The sequence below is a fragment of the Oratosquilla oratoria genome, chromosome 7 (assembly GCF_046742065.1).
Source record: "Oratosquilla oratoria isolate Oo_2021 chromosome 7, ASM4674206v1, whole genome shotgun sequence".
Lineage (NCBI taxonomy): Eukaryota > Metazoa > Arthropoda > Malacostraca > Stomatopoda > Squillidae > Oratosquilla > Oratosquilla oratoria.
In genome coordinates, this window is record NC_134783.1 from 74,215,468 (window position 1) to 74,229,805 (window position 14,338).

At 38.4% G+C, this 14,338-nt stretch overlaps 1 protein-coding gene across 4 annotated transcripts in view; it reads left to right on the forward strand.

The window, feature by feature from the left end:
• Cnep1r2 (CTD nuclear envelope phosphatase 1 regulatory subunit 2) overlaps positions 1–14,338 on the forward strand; it is a 35,586-nt gene that overhangs the window by 10,288 nt on the left and 10,960 nt on the right. For 3 of the 4 annotated variants that reach the window (XM_076188389.1, XM_076188390.1, XM_076188392.1), the window contains 2 exons: positions 3,073–3,123; positions 6,425–6,496. In XM_076188389.1, coding sequence (XP_076044504.1) covers positions 3,073–3,123; positions 6,425–6,496 — 123 coding nt within the window. The remainder of the gene's footprint in view (positions 1–3,072; positions 3,124–6,424; positions 6,497–14,338) is intronic. The other variant, XM_076188391.1, reaches the window with a different exon arrangement.

A 14,338-nucleotide genomic window follows, 5' to 3' on the forward strand; every position in this document is an offset into this window, starting at 1 on the left:
ACAAATGGGTCCCTAAGCTGATCCTTGCAGTATGCCACTTTTAACGTTGAGCCAGCTAGGTGAGGCCCCATTAATTACAACTCTGTTTTCACTCAGAGAGCCAATCTTTAATCCAGTTGCAGATACTACCATAAATACTGTGTGTTTTTAATTTGTCAGGCAATTGTTTATGGGGAACTTTGTTGAATGCCTTCTGAAAATCTAGATGAATTATATCAGTAGATCTATATTCCTTGTATTTGTTAAAGACATCATGAAAGAAGTTGAGGAGATTAGTTAACATTGTTTGCTACAGAATCCATGTTGCAAATCTTTCATAATTTTATTTTCTAAAAATTTCACCACACTGTTGCAAATGTAGTTTACACACAATTGAAGTCGAGCTAATCAGTGTAGTTGCCTGGTTGTGATTTGTCCCCTTTCTTGAATATTGGAATTACGTTAGCACATTTCCAATCTGACGGGACTTTACCAAGTGTTAAAGACTTGTTGAAAAGGATGCACAAGGGTTTACTGATTAGATTTTTGCAAAATTCTAGGTGAAATTTTGTCAGGTCCCGGGGCTTTATTTATTTTGAGCTTATCAATTACTTGTACAAAATCACTTTTGATAATTATGAGTTGATTTAAAATGTTTTGGGACATTTTATGTTCTGGTTGCTGATATGCTGAGCAGTCCTTATCTGTGAAGACAAATTAAAAAAAATTATGAAGGATTGAGGCCATCTCATTTTCATCACCTGTATTAGGGTTCAATTTGCTTGCCTCAGCAATATACTCTTAAAGATTTTTCTTGCTACACTTTGTCAGTGTTTTGGTTTTGCGGTGTTAGTTTATCATCTTGGCTTTTAGTTGATAAATACTTTTTGTATGCACGCTTTTTACAAGAGAAGTTGTTACTAATTTCCCTATTCCACTACTTTGGTTTATTTGTTGCCGGACATCTCTCACGATAGGGAACACAGAGATAGCATTGTTTACCTCCATGGTGAAGTTTTCCCACGCTTTATCAATATTGATTTCGTTTGAAGTTTTGCTCCAGTCTGAGTTTTCTAGTAATGATTGGAGTCTATTAAAATTGGCTCCACAGAAGTCGGGTACTTTTTCTTTGCTGATCTTAGATATACTAGCCTCCATTTTCATTTTGAATGTGATGATACAATGATCGCTAGTACTGAATATTGGGCCGACATTCTCTTCATTTATAAGATTCTCTGTTGTAGAAAATATTAGGTCAAAGATATAATTTTCTTGAGTAGGGCTGTTTATGCACCAACACACATTACATAAGGATATATAATCTTACATGGCCAAACTTTAGCAGTGCACTGACAATACAAATTTTCTTGAGTGATTTATACACAAACTTAGGGGCATTTGTTGGATACTTAATTAAGATGCACTGCACAGAAGACAGATACTAGTAGAAAAACTTTTAGGGTGATCTTTGGACTAACCTGGGGGTTGTTGTTAAATATACTTCCAAGATGACTGCAAAGAGGACAAAACACATTATTTTATAATGCCAAACATTCACAAAGCACAGACGCAATACAGAATTTCTTCTTTAAGTGATTTGAATATTCTGTGAGTGATTTATGGGGCAACTTGAGGGCTGTTGCTGGATACCATGGGACTGTGGGTCTCCAGCAAGAGAAAACTGGGACAACAGATTGGTTTAGATAATTTCCTATGATTAGGTCATTGATAGTTGCATGTAAATACACTTGTCTCTCAATATAATGGACAGAAGGGGGGGTGGACATTGGTAAAAACAATATTAAAAAGATGGGTTCATTACATAGTGTAGAGACTCAGAGATTTATTTTGAGTCTCTGAACTTTATCCATTGCCCCCAAAATCTGTTTAATGGTGGTATGTTAAGCTGAAGTCTGAGTATAATTGTTATCATCAAAACTAGTAAATAAAACCTTGCTATATTTAGTCTTCACACAACGTCACTGGCCAATTGCAGTCATATGTGTTCTAGTTGCACTTTTCTTATTGCATTATTAGCAGGAACCAGTGACAGATATGTGCAAGTGGTGGTCCTGCAAGATGGTCTTAGAGAGAATCGTCTACCTGTTACCCATCTTCAGAACCTCTCAGTACCCCCTCACCTCCATTTGTAAATACAGCCCGAAGGAGCTGACACTCATTCTTCAGATTGGGCTCAAGAGCTCTAGGTCAATCAGTCAATGCATTGCCCCTGGTCTCTCTTGTAGAAGGCTTCAGGTAACTTGCCTTGCCATCAGTGACTGGCAACATTCTCTGGGTGGGTCTGCAAGTTGTTTAGGGAAAAGGTATTGTCTGGGGATTGTTAGTGTGGGGCACGGTAGTATGAGGGGATGTGTGTCCTCTCTATGGTGGTTTAATCTGAAGCAACTTGAATCTGTGTCAAGGCCTATTCCATGTCTTTACCTTTGCAATGTCAGAGTAGTTCTTTCCTGGTGTGGGAAGGTTTTATTATGTAGGGATTATGTCTGTGGGTTGTTGGTAGATTATTAAGTTCAGTGATCTGTCCCAAAGGATTTATTTAGTGATCTGAGCATGCATATGTTATTGTGTGGTACAGGCAGTAGGTTGTAAATTTTATAGTATGCTGCTGGTATAGATACTTCTTCTTTTCTGTTTGATGTGCTTGTGAGATATAGTGTGAAGGTTGTGTGGTGTTCAGGGTGGTGGTCCATGGTAAGAACTCCAGCTTTCATATGCAGGAGTCCAAAAGGAGTGGCCCTGGTGCACTCTGGACATATTTAGCTGCATTCTACCATTCCACAGAGAACTGACTGATAGTGACTACTCCCCTCTTACAACTATAAACTAATGACATAGAAACTGTCTCACACCAAGTCAACACAAACAACAGTCAAATGTTTTTTTCCAAGAGAAAACTATAGGGTTTGAGGACCATTGCCAGCCAATGTAGAACTACAGATTTCCAGTCACTCAGACTATGAGGCAGTAGATTACATTATCAGCACAAGATGGTAAAACTTGAGGATTTTGTTGTGTGCTGTGATATATAAAAAATAAAGTAATTTTTCTCATTATCATTATTCTATTTTTCAGAAGATAAATACTTTTATCGCACCATGTCTTTAGAGCAGACCGCTTGTGAAGGTAAGTTTGAATCAGATAAGTGTATGAAGATTTTGCATGCAAAAGAAAATTTTCAGGATGTTCATCTCTTCAAGATGTTTGGCTTGTTGATCTTTCTTAATCCATTCACATAATTTCACAATTGTGTTGGTTAATGACCAGTACAATAGTGAAATTGTGTGGTTTGGATTATGTATTTGGGAAGTATGGTAGGGGTTAAGAGGATCGTTAGAGTAAAAAATGAAGAGATGAGGAAGAGATTAGTGATGGAAAGCAAACTGGCAGATAGGGCTGACTAAAAAATACTGGAATAATTTGGGCACATAAAAAGAATGAGTGAGGAAAGACTACCAAAATGATTGTGGAAGGCAGAGCTGGATGGAGTGAAGTAGAGGGGATGACTAAGAATAAGATGAATTGATGGGGTGAAGGGGGCCTTGAGTAGAAGGGGAATGTCCGTTGAGCAGGGAAAGGAGACAACAAGAGAAAGATATGAGTGGAAAATGATTATGAATGGATTATAATTTGATGCAGCCGGGGAAATTCTCATCAATCTTCTCTATTTTTGCAAGAGAACATAAGAATGAAGGAGACTGCAAGAGACCATAAGACCTACACTAGGCAGCTCCGTATCTATCACCACCTGTCATCCCCATCCATAAAGTTGTCTAATCGTTTATTAAAACAACTGATAGTTTCAGCACTTACTACATGGTTACTGAGTCTATTCCATTCATCGACCACCCTATTAGTAAACCAATTCTTGCCTATTTCCTTCTTAAATCTAAATTTATCCAGTTTAAATCCATTACTGCGAATCCTGCCCTGTTCTTATAATACGATGACCTTGTTTGCATCACCCTTGTTAAAACCTTTGATCCACTTGAACACCTCTATTAGATCACCCCGCACTCTGCATCTTTCCAGAGAGTGTAAGTTAAGGTGCCTAAGCCTCTCTTTGTAAGGCAAATTTCTGAGTCCATGTATCATTTTGGTCATTCTTCTCTGTACTGATTCTAGCGAATTGATGTCCATTCTGTAGGACGGAGACCAAAACTGTACCGCATAGTCAAGGATGGGTCTAACTATTGCTAGATAGAGTTTGATAATTACCTCTGCACTTCTATTCGTTACCGTCCTAGCAATGAAACCTAATGCTCTGTTAGCTTTATTCCTGGCGCTAATGCACTGTTTCCTGGTTTTAAGGTCCAGACTCACTAGAACTCTCAAGTCTCTCTCACACTCAGTTTTCTCAAAAAGCGTGTTATCTAAGCTGTATCTATTTTCGGGGTTGTGTAGCCCTACGTTTAACACGCGGGACAAGTAGGGAGGGTAGCCAAGTAAATGAAGCTGTGAGGCTTAACTCACTTTGGCTGTCGGGTCCTACTGTGGAGGTGCTGTCTTACTGTATTGATTCTGACCCAGGCAGTGGATGAGGGACAGGGATGACCCTTCAACTATGAAGAGCTTAATGGAAGGGAAACAAATGAGTAATGGATGTGAGTGTAATGGGTGTGGTGTGTGCATTTCTTGGGTGGCTACCGTTCATATAAAGGGGGACCCTTTGGTATATGATGGATAGATATCTAAGAGGTTGACCGTCTTTAGACTGGGCCCAAGATACCTCTTTATCAACTTCACCTGTATTTCCCCCCACCTTTAAACACAAGGAGGGCTGACAATCAGCTATTGCTTCCCTCCTTCCACTACTTTCAGCTAGTGACATAGAAATAGTCCCATGCTAATACATCAGACAACAGTCCAAGATTTCTTCTTAGATCTATGGGAAGGCTTTAGGACCATTGCCAGATGCTGTCTGGCTGCAGGTTTCCAGTCAGTGAAACTAGATAACGATTGATTGAGTAACGCATATCTTTGAAAAGTGACTGTCAGGGTTAGATATAGTTGAATATTTGTCATGTAGGAAATCAGATTGTATGAGCTGCCTCTCACAGGATTAAAACTCTAAAATACTGGACCTTATTTTTGAAACACACATAACCTTCAAGCCACACATCAAAGACCTGACAATGAGGGCAAATAAGAAACTAAACATACAGTAGCAGGTGCAGGATTTGGACATCAGAAAGAAACACTTATCATTGTATACAAACAACTCAAAAACTGCACTCAGCTAGCCTCTACAGCAAAGTACCCAATAGTTAAGAAAACAGACATCCTACAAAAAAATACAAACCATTGAAAGTAACAAGATGTATAAAAGCGACCCCAGTAGAACATCTAAATTAAAAAGTTAAGATTCTTACTGTAGAACAGCACATGAGAATAACAGGCACACTGTGGTACACAAGAGCTCTCAAGCCTTCCCACAAACATGTTGTTACATGTTTGGTGAATCACATATACAATGTGACAGTATTACCCATAGATCAGGCCATATAAGAGCTCTAGGCTTTCATACTGTAGGGCAAGAGTTGTCAGTCATTTGTCAATCAGTCCAACACATGATATATGAGACTGTGGTAAATCACCCATCACACCATGTCATTTTTGGTTAATCACATATACAAAGTCACAGCATTACCCATAGATCAGGCCATAAGAGCTCTAGGCTCTCATAGCTGTCGATCATGAGTCCAACACATGAGACCATGGTAAATCAGCCCACAAACCATATATAAACACAAGCCATTGAATGCATTAGAATAGTAACCTCAGCAGTATATTACACAAACATCTACAGTAATCTGCCCCGCAGCACCTCTCAACACATCCATACAAAAACATACACACTCAGATCACAAAACATGCACTCCACAATAGAACCTCTAAATTCTATATTTCACCAAACTCCCCAAGACATCAACCCAACTTAGAAGTCATTCCCAGGACAAGTAAGAACTACACTTGGATGCCTGCATTCAAGTCACTACCCTGCATGAAAACTACTGACACAGAATCAGCTTGGCAACAGACATCAATTACCCCAGAGGCAACTGCTACACAGAATACAGTATCCCACACTGCACTTCATTCACCCTATCCAGACAATACAAAATTTCTTCATTGACTGACTTGTGGACTTGACTGGTGGTCATGGCCAACCTGGAGTTTGCAAGTCTCCTGCAAGAGAGACCTGGAGTAACAGATCATTTGATTGATTGGATTAAAGTTGAAACTATTGTTATTGAAGAAATTGAGATGAAAGCTAACAAAGCACAGTATAATTGAATAAGTCTCATTAGATTATTATTATTATTATTATTATTATTATAATTATTATTGTTATTATTATTATTATAATTATTATTGTTATTATTATCATTATTATTATAAATTTCTCTTTTCTGTTCCTTCCCAGATTTGAAGGCTTTTGAGAGAAGATTGACTGAAGTTATTTCCTGTCTTCAGCCAGCTACTACACGTTGGAGAAGTAAGTATGATATTAAGTGGCAGATACAGTAATCAAGAGGTTGTTGGGAAGACAAGTATTATTTTTTCTTTTTCTATCTTTAACCTCAGGAAGGGAGAATGCAGGAGATAAGTTTGAGTTAAGAATGGCTGTGCATAAATGATACTGTGATGGGAGGGGGCAGGGGATGGGTGGGAGTAGAGAGTGGTTATGTGTGAATGATATTTTGATGCAACCCGAATGGATTTCTCCCTGTCTCCTCTATTTTCTGCATGAGAGGACGAAGAGGGGAGTCACTGATGAAATGAAGTGGCCTTGCTGTGGACGTGCTGTATCTTCCTGCATTGCTTCTGATTCAGGGCAGTGGATGACATGAGGAGCTAAGATAAGAGGGAGGAAAGGGTGGGGGTGTTCTGTTGTATATTAAAAGCAATATCCATGCCTGTGTTTAAGAGAAAGTGAAACAGGATGCATATAAGTGGGTAGAATTAGCCCAAACAGATGGACAAACAATGAATGTAGGTGTAATATATAGGCCAAAAACATTATCATTAGCAGACAACAAACTGTTGTTTCAAGAACTGTCTAGTTTCTGCAACTGGGACTTATTGATAATGGGTGATTTCAATTTTACTGACATTGATTGGATGACCCTTGAACATGGCCATATAGGTAGTCGCTTGATAGGTTTTCTCGGTGACAATTACTTAATTCAGCATGTAAAAGAGCCCACAACACATGGAAACTTACTCGATCTATTGATCACTAGCTGTGAAAGCATGATAACCAATGTAGAAGTTGCAAATAGTGATCACAACTTAGATTCAAACTGCCAAATTTTTTTAGAATACTTGTGTATCTAAAATACCTGATTTTAGTAAAGCTCAGTTCATAGGACTATGTCAGGAGCTTCAGCTTACAGATTGGGAGGCAAAATTAAGTGAAAGGCGTGTAGATCAGATGTGGGAAATATTTCAAAATACACTTACCAAGATGATTCATACTTACATCCCTTGTAAGGATAGATGCCCCCAAATCAGGCTTGCCCAAAATGGCTTGACAAAGAAACTGAAAAAAGTATTGCTAAAAAGAGACACGCTTACAAGAAATACAAGTGCTTGGGTGCACATAATGACTATCAAGATAAGAGGAAGGGAAGAGGGTGGAGGGGAGTGGAGTATGTAGGGGATGGAATGGGTGGGAGTGGTTTCTATGCCTTTTTCTTTTGGCTACCTCCCATGTAAGTGGGAAAAAAGCCTTTGGTATATGTATGTATATATGTAATAAAAAAGCAAAAACGACAATACGAAATGAATATTGCTGATAAATCCAAAGAGAATCCCTAAGGATTCTATAGTTACATTAGAGATAAAAAGGTTATTAGGAATCACATTGGCCCACTATTATCTGCTGATGGTCAACTTGAATATTCAAATGAAGGAATGTGTAATATATTAAACAACTATTTTAACTCAGTATTCATAAACGAAACACCTCAAAGTGAACTCCAAACTGAAACCTGTGAAAAGTCTAGGGTAAACTTACTATGGTAAAAAAAAAAAGGTGTATAGAGAAACTCAAAATTAACACCAGGGCCTGATGGTTGGCATCCAAGAATCTTAATGGAAATGAAAAATGAGATTGTTGTTCCATTAGAAATTATTTTCAAGAAATCCATCATATCTGGCGATGTCCCAAGATAATGGAAGCTAGCTAACATTACTCCCATATTCAAAAAAGGTGACAAAAAGAAACCAAATAACTACAGGCCTATAAGCTTGACTTCAATCAAAGGAAAAATGACGGAAACTATCATCAGAGATGCTATCGAACATCATTTAGAAAGTAACTGTTTGATAAATGATAGCCATTGTGGATTCAGACGGAAATGTTCTTACGTGACTAACTTATTCAAATTCTACAACACAGTCATCTCGAATTATGACAAAAGAAACAATATAGATTTAATGTGTCTAGACTGCAAAAGCTTTTGATACCATCCCCCACGAAACACTACTTACTAAATTAGTTTCACACAGAACAAGGTAGCCTATTAAGTTGGAATAGAAATTGGTTGAATGATAAAAAAATGAGAGTTGTTTTAAATGGCAAAACTTCAGGATGGAAAAATGTTATGAGTGGAACTCCTCAGGGTTCCGTTCTTGGGCCACTTCTATTCATAGTATATGTAAATGATATAGACCATGGATTAAAATCTATTGTCTCCAAATTTGCGGATGATACAAAACTGTGCAGAATGGCAAATGATCACTTAAATCAATTAGATATTCAAGAAGATTTAGATAAATTACAGCAATGGTCAGAAAAGTGGCTAATGAAAGTTAACACAAGTAAATGCAAGGTTATGCACATAGGTAAAAATAACAGTAAGTACGATTACAAGTTTGAAAATTCATTAACAAAAGTGGATAGTGAAAAGGATCTCAGCATAATTATCAGTAATGATCTCAAATCATCTAAGCAGTGTATTTCCACCTCTGAGAAAGCAAACAAGATTCTAGGACTGATTGCATGATCTTTTGACTTCAAAAGTCCATCTCTCATTAACAAGCCATATAAATTGTTAGTTCGCCCACATTTGGAATATGCTGTTTCTGTATGGTCACCGAATCTCATTAAAGACTGACAGATTGGAAAAAGTACAACAGAGAGCCACAAAACTACTTCCAAATATAAAGAATAAATTGTACAAAAATTGACTAAAACAAATGAGTCTGTTTTCCCTAAAAAAAAGGTTAGACTCAGAGGTGACTTGATGGTCTTTAAGATTCTAAAGGGAATTGACACCAAAAGTGACAAAATTTTCACCTTGAGAATCCAACAAGAAATAATGGTCTCAAACTGTCAGAAAATATATTTAATTTGGAGGTGGGTTGAAGCAACTTCTCCAACCGTGTAGTTAATGAATGGAATAAACTTCCTGCAGAGGCCGTACAATGTAGTTCATTTCGAAGCTTTAAGATTCATTTAGATAAACACCTAAGCAAGATGCTGTAATGACCGTTATTTAATTTAAATTATTTTTTATTTTTATTATTTGTCTGTTTATTATTTGCTTGATTTTCATTTATTATTAGTTATTTGTTAATTTATTATTATTTACTATTTATCTGTTTATTATTTAACTATACCTATGCATTTATTTATATTTGTTATTATTTATATTAATATGATTTTTATTTATTTCCTTTAATTTATCATTATTATAATTTTTTCCGCATCCGACCTAGTTATGGACCAAAAGGTCTTCTGTCGGCATGCTCCACCTTTGTAATCCTTTGTAATCCTTTGTATGGCAATGAAAAGGGTGGGAATGGGTGCATGCTTTTTGACTTTGCTACCTTCCTTATAAGGGGGAAAAATCCCTTGATATATAGATAACACAAACATGAATGTATTGTTGTTGCATGTTGACATTGGCTTCACCATGCCAGTGTGAAAGGTCTAGTTCAGTCCCCAGGGTCTTCTGGTGACTTGTCACTCATTGTGGCTATCACTGCTCATGGTGAAACAAAGGGTAATAGCTTAGCTTTGGTGAGCATTTGTTGATGCATAAGGTAGAATTTACTGTCATATCAGCTTCTAGGGTCAGCCTTTGCCCTATGTCCCACCACTTAGTTCACACCAGTAAATTGTGGATTCCCAGAGAGGAAAGTTGTTCCTCATTTGCCTCTCTTTTCAGCCCATTGTTTCAATCTTATACCCACTTTAAGACTTTTTAACCTATAGTATCCATAATGGTTAGAACTAAGTTTTCAACAGTATGGAAGACTTGTTTTACTCTGTTAGAAAATGGAAAGCTTGTGGTAAAAGTAATGACAGCAGTTTTGGGGGGAATGTTAATGTAGTGGTTTTGAGTGATCTCATATTAAAGAGATGAAGTGATAGATGGAATAATAATGTTTGTGATACCATAAAAATATAGTGGAGAGGTGTAAGATATGTGCTTAGAAAGGGAGTTGATGACAGCAAACACAGTGTATAGGAAGAGAGCCAAGCATAAGTATACATGCAAAAGGGTGGTAGAGGGGGCAAGCTTGAGTTTGGGAGTGTAGTTTAGAGGATCTCAGGAGTGAAGAGAGGATGAGAGAGAGAAGGGGTGGCTATACTAAGAAGTGAAGAGATAGGTAAGCGTGTGGTGGAATGGAAGGTTTCTTCAAGGTTAATGTTGATGAAGGTGAAAGTGGGAAGGGAGATGTGGGTTTCTGTAAGTGCATATGGGCCTGGTAGTGAGAAGAGTGTAGAGGAAAGGGAGGCTTTTTGGATAGATTTAAATGTATGCATAGAGGGATTAGGCAGAAATGTCAATGTCGTGGTATTAGGAGACCTTAATGCTAGGGTAGGAAATGAACCAATAGACAGAGTGGTTGGTAAGTGTGAAGTTCCAGGAAACAATTGTAGCGGGGAGTTGGTGATGTGTCTAGAGAGTTGATCATAGCAAATACAATGTTTAGGAAGAAAGTCAAGCATAAGTACACATGGGAGAGGGTGGTGGATGGAAGGATGGTAGAGTGTTAATGGACTGTATAGTGGTAACCAGTAATATAGTAGGAAGAGTTAAGGATGTACATGTTCAAAGGGGAGAGAGTAGGGGAATATCAGATAATTTTTTGGTGGAAAGTAAGTTGATAGTGGAGGATAGATGGAGAAAGAGGAAAAGGAGAGAAAGTAGGGAGATGTTTAAAGTGAACTGCTCAAATGAGAAAGAGAGGGAGAAGGAGTACAAGAAGAAGCTGAGAGAGGAGTAGGAGGGAGTGAAGGATAGAGTAGAACTAGGAGTGGAGAAGAAATGGGGATGGTTCAAGGAGGGAGTCACAAGGTGTTCAAAGATGGTTAGTAGAACAAGGAGGATGGGAGGAAATACGAGGAAGGGTAGTGAGTGGCGGGATGAAGAAGCAAGATGTAGAAGATAAGTAAGCTTTCAGAGATTGATTACAAAATAGGGTGAGAGAATCATATGAGAGGTACAAAGAAAAGATAAGAGAAGTAAAGCATAAGATAAAGGAGGCAAAGAAGAGACCAGATATGAAATGGGGTAAGAGCATGACAAAATTTTGAAAGTAACAACAAGATGTTTTGGAAAGAAATTAAGAGAGGAAGAGGAGGTGAATCAATTAGATAAGAAAAAGTAAAAGGTGCAGATGGAGAGTTGATTATGGAAGAGAAGGCAGTAAGAGAAAGATGGGCAGAGTATTTTAGGGAATTGCTAAATGTGAAGGACGATCGGGAAGGAAAGGTAGTTGCAGTGGGAAGTGCTAAGAAAATGACATTGATAAGTGAGGAAAATGAAGGAGAAATAAGGAAAGATAAGGTGAAGGCAGTTGTTAAGATGGTGAGAGCAGGGAAGGTACCTGGGTTGGATGGGTGTCATGCAGAATGTCTAAGAAAAGGAGGTACAGTGATGGTGGGATGATTGGTAAGGTTATTTAAAGTTTGTTTAAGAGAGGGTAGAGTGCTGGAGGAGTGCCTGTATAGTTACACTTTACAAGGGAAAGGGGGACAAGTGTGGGTGTGGTTGTTTCATAGGGATCAGTTTGTTAAGTGTAGTTGGGAAGGCATATGGGAAAGTCTTGATTGAGAGGATTAGGAGAGGAACAGTGTGAGTTTAGGACAGGGGTTGCATGGGTCAGATCTTTGTAAGACAGGTGTGTTAGAATGCTTTAGCAAAAGGTAAGGATGTTTTTTGGACCTTTATGGATTTGGAAAAGGCTTATGATAGGATAGACTGGAAGGCACTGTGGGAGGTATTGCAGATATATGGGATAGGAGGAAAGCTTTTAAGAGCAGTCAAAAGTTTTTATGAGAGTAGTAGAGCTTGTGTTAGAATCAGAAATGGAGAGAATGAGTGGTTTGAGGTAAAGGTATGACTTCACTAGGGATTTGTTATGTTGCCTTGACTGTCAATTACATTGATGGGGTGGTGTGAGAGGTAAATGCAAGGGTAATGGGTCTGGGATTGAAGATGGTTAAAGAAAAGGGAGAAAAGTGGGAGATAAACCAGTTGCTGTTTGCTGATGACACTGCTCTTGTAGCATGATCAGAGGAGGGATTGAAGAAATTAGTGACAGAGTTTGGGAAGGTGTGCAAAAGAAGAAAGTTGAAGATAAATATGGGTAAAAGTAAGGTGATGAGATGTTCTATAGAAGAAAGTGGCAGCAGGCTGAAAGTGAATATTAAGGGAGAGAGACTGCAGGAAGTGGATAGTTTTAGATACTTGGGTATGAATGTGGCGGGAAAGGGAGTGGAGGTGGAGGTAGAATGTAGCTTGAGAGAAGCAAGGAAATGCCTTGTGGGATTAAAAAGTGTAATGAGAAATAGACATTTGGTAATGGATGCTAAGAGGAGATTGTATAAAGGAATGATTGTACCAACAGCACTGTATGGGACAGAAACATGGAACATAAGAGAGAAAGAGAGGGGTTTGAATGTGTTTGAGATGAAATGCCTGAGAAGTATGATAGGGGTTACTAGGTTGGATAGAGTGAGAAACAAGGTGAGGAAAATGGGAGTGGAAAGAGCATTGGGAGATAGTGTTGATGAAAGAGTATTGGGATGGTTTGGACACATGGAAAGAATGACTGAAGAAAGATTAGTAAAAGAGGTGTGGAAGGCAGAAATAGGAGGACTGAACATAATGGGGTGACCAAGGATGAGATAGATGAATGGGGTAAAAGGGGTATTGAGAAAGAGGGGAATGTCTGTTAAGGAAGGAAGGGAGAAGACAGAAAGTAGGGGTAAGTGAAGAATGTCTGTTGAGAAAGGACAGAAGACAGAAGATAAGAGTGAATGGAGGATGGTTGTGTATGGATGATACTGTGATGCATGAAAGGGAATGGGTGGGGGATGGGAGGTGAGGGATTATGTGTGAAAAATAAATTGACACAGCCCAAAGGGATTTCTTCCCATCTTCTCCATTTCTGCATGAGAGGGTGGAGAGGGAGAGTCATCAATTTAATGAAGTGGTCTTGCTGTGAAAGGGCTGTGTCTTGCAACACTGTTTCTGACCCAGGGCAGTGGGCGAGATGCAGAGATGACCTGTCATCCAGGAGGAACCAAGATAAGAGGGAGGGAGGGGGGTGGATGAGAGTGGAGTATGTTGGGGATGAAATGGGTGGGAGTGGATTCTATGCCTTTGTTTTTTGGCCATCTCCCTTGTAATGGGGAAAAAGCCTTTGATATATTTATGTATGTCTGTTGGTAAAATGAGGGGTGGTATCTGTCATTTTTGAGTGTTGTCTTCCGTTTATGATGTGTAATAAATGAATGTAGGTACTGTAGATTGTAGTATTAATTTTGTTCTTAATTAGTGTTATGTGTATGTTGTATTTATGGAGGAACTGAAGCAGCTATGTGTGTTTGTAATTTCATATATGCTTAGTGGTATTTTTTTGTAGTGTTTGTGGTTGCATATGTTGTGTGATAACTACAGCTCCAGTTCTTTCTGTACTGGTTTATGATGTATAGTGTAGTATATGTGAGGTGGAACCAAGAGTGGCATGTATTGGATTTAATGGATGTGTGTAGTGTAATATTAGTTTTATACATATGGGACATGTATATGGGCTTGGGTTGGTTTTCATGCCTCTGGCTATTTTTGCTGGATAGTAACCAGAGTGCAGCCATTTAAATGCGGATCAATCTTCTTTTGGGAGAGATATTTTATGAGAGGATAATGTTTGGAGGTGTTTGGTAGAGTAGGAGTGTGTATGTGTTTTTGTATGGGTATGCTCTATAGCCCAGGTAGAAGGTTGTAGATGTTTGAGTATTATGCTGCTGGTGTATTCTGTTGTTTGTGCTTGTGTAATGTTACGAAGTAGGTGATTAGGGTTGAGGGCTCTTGCA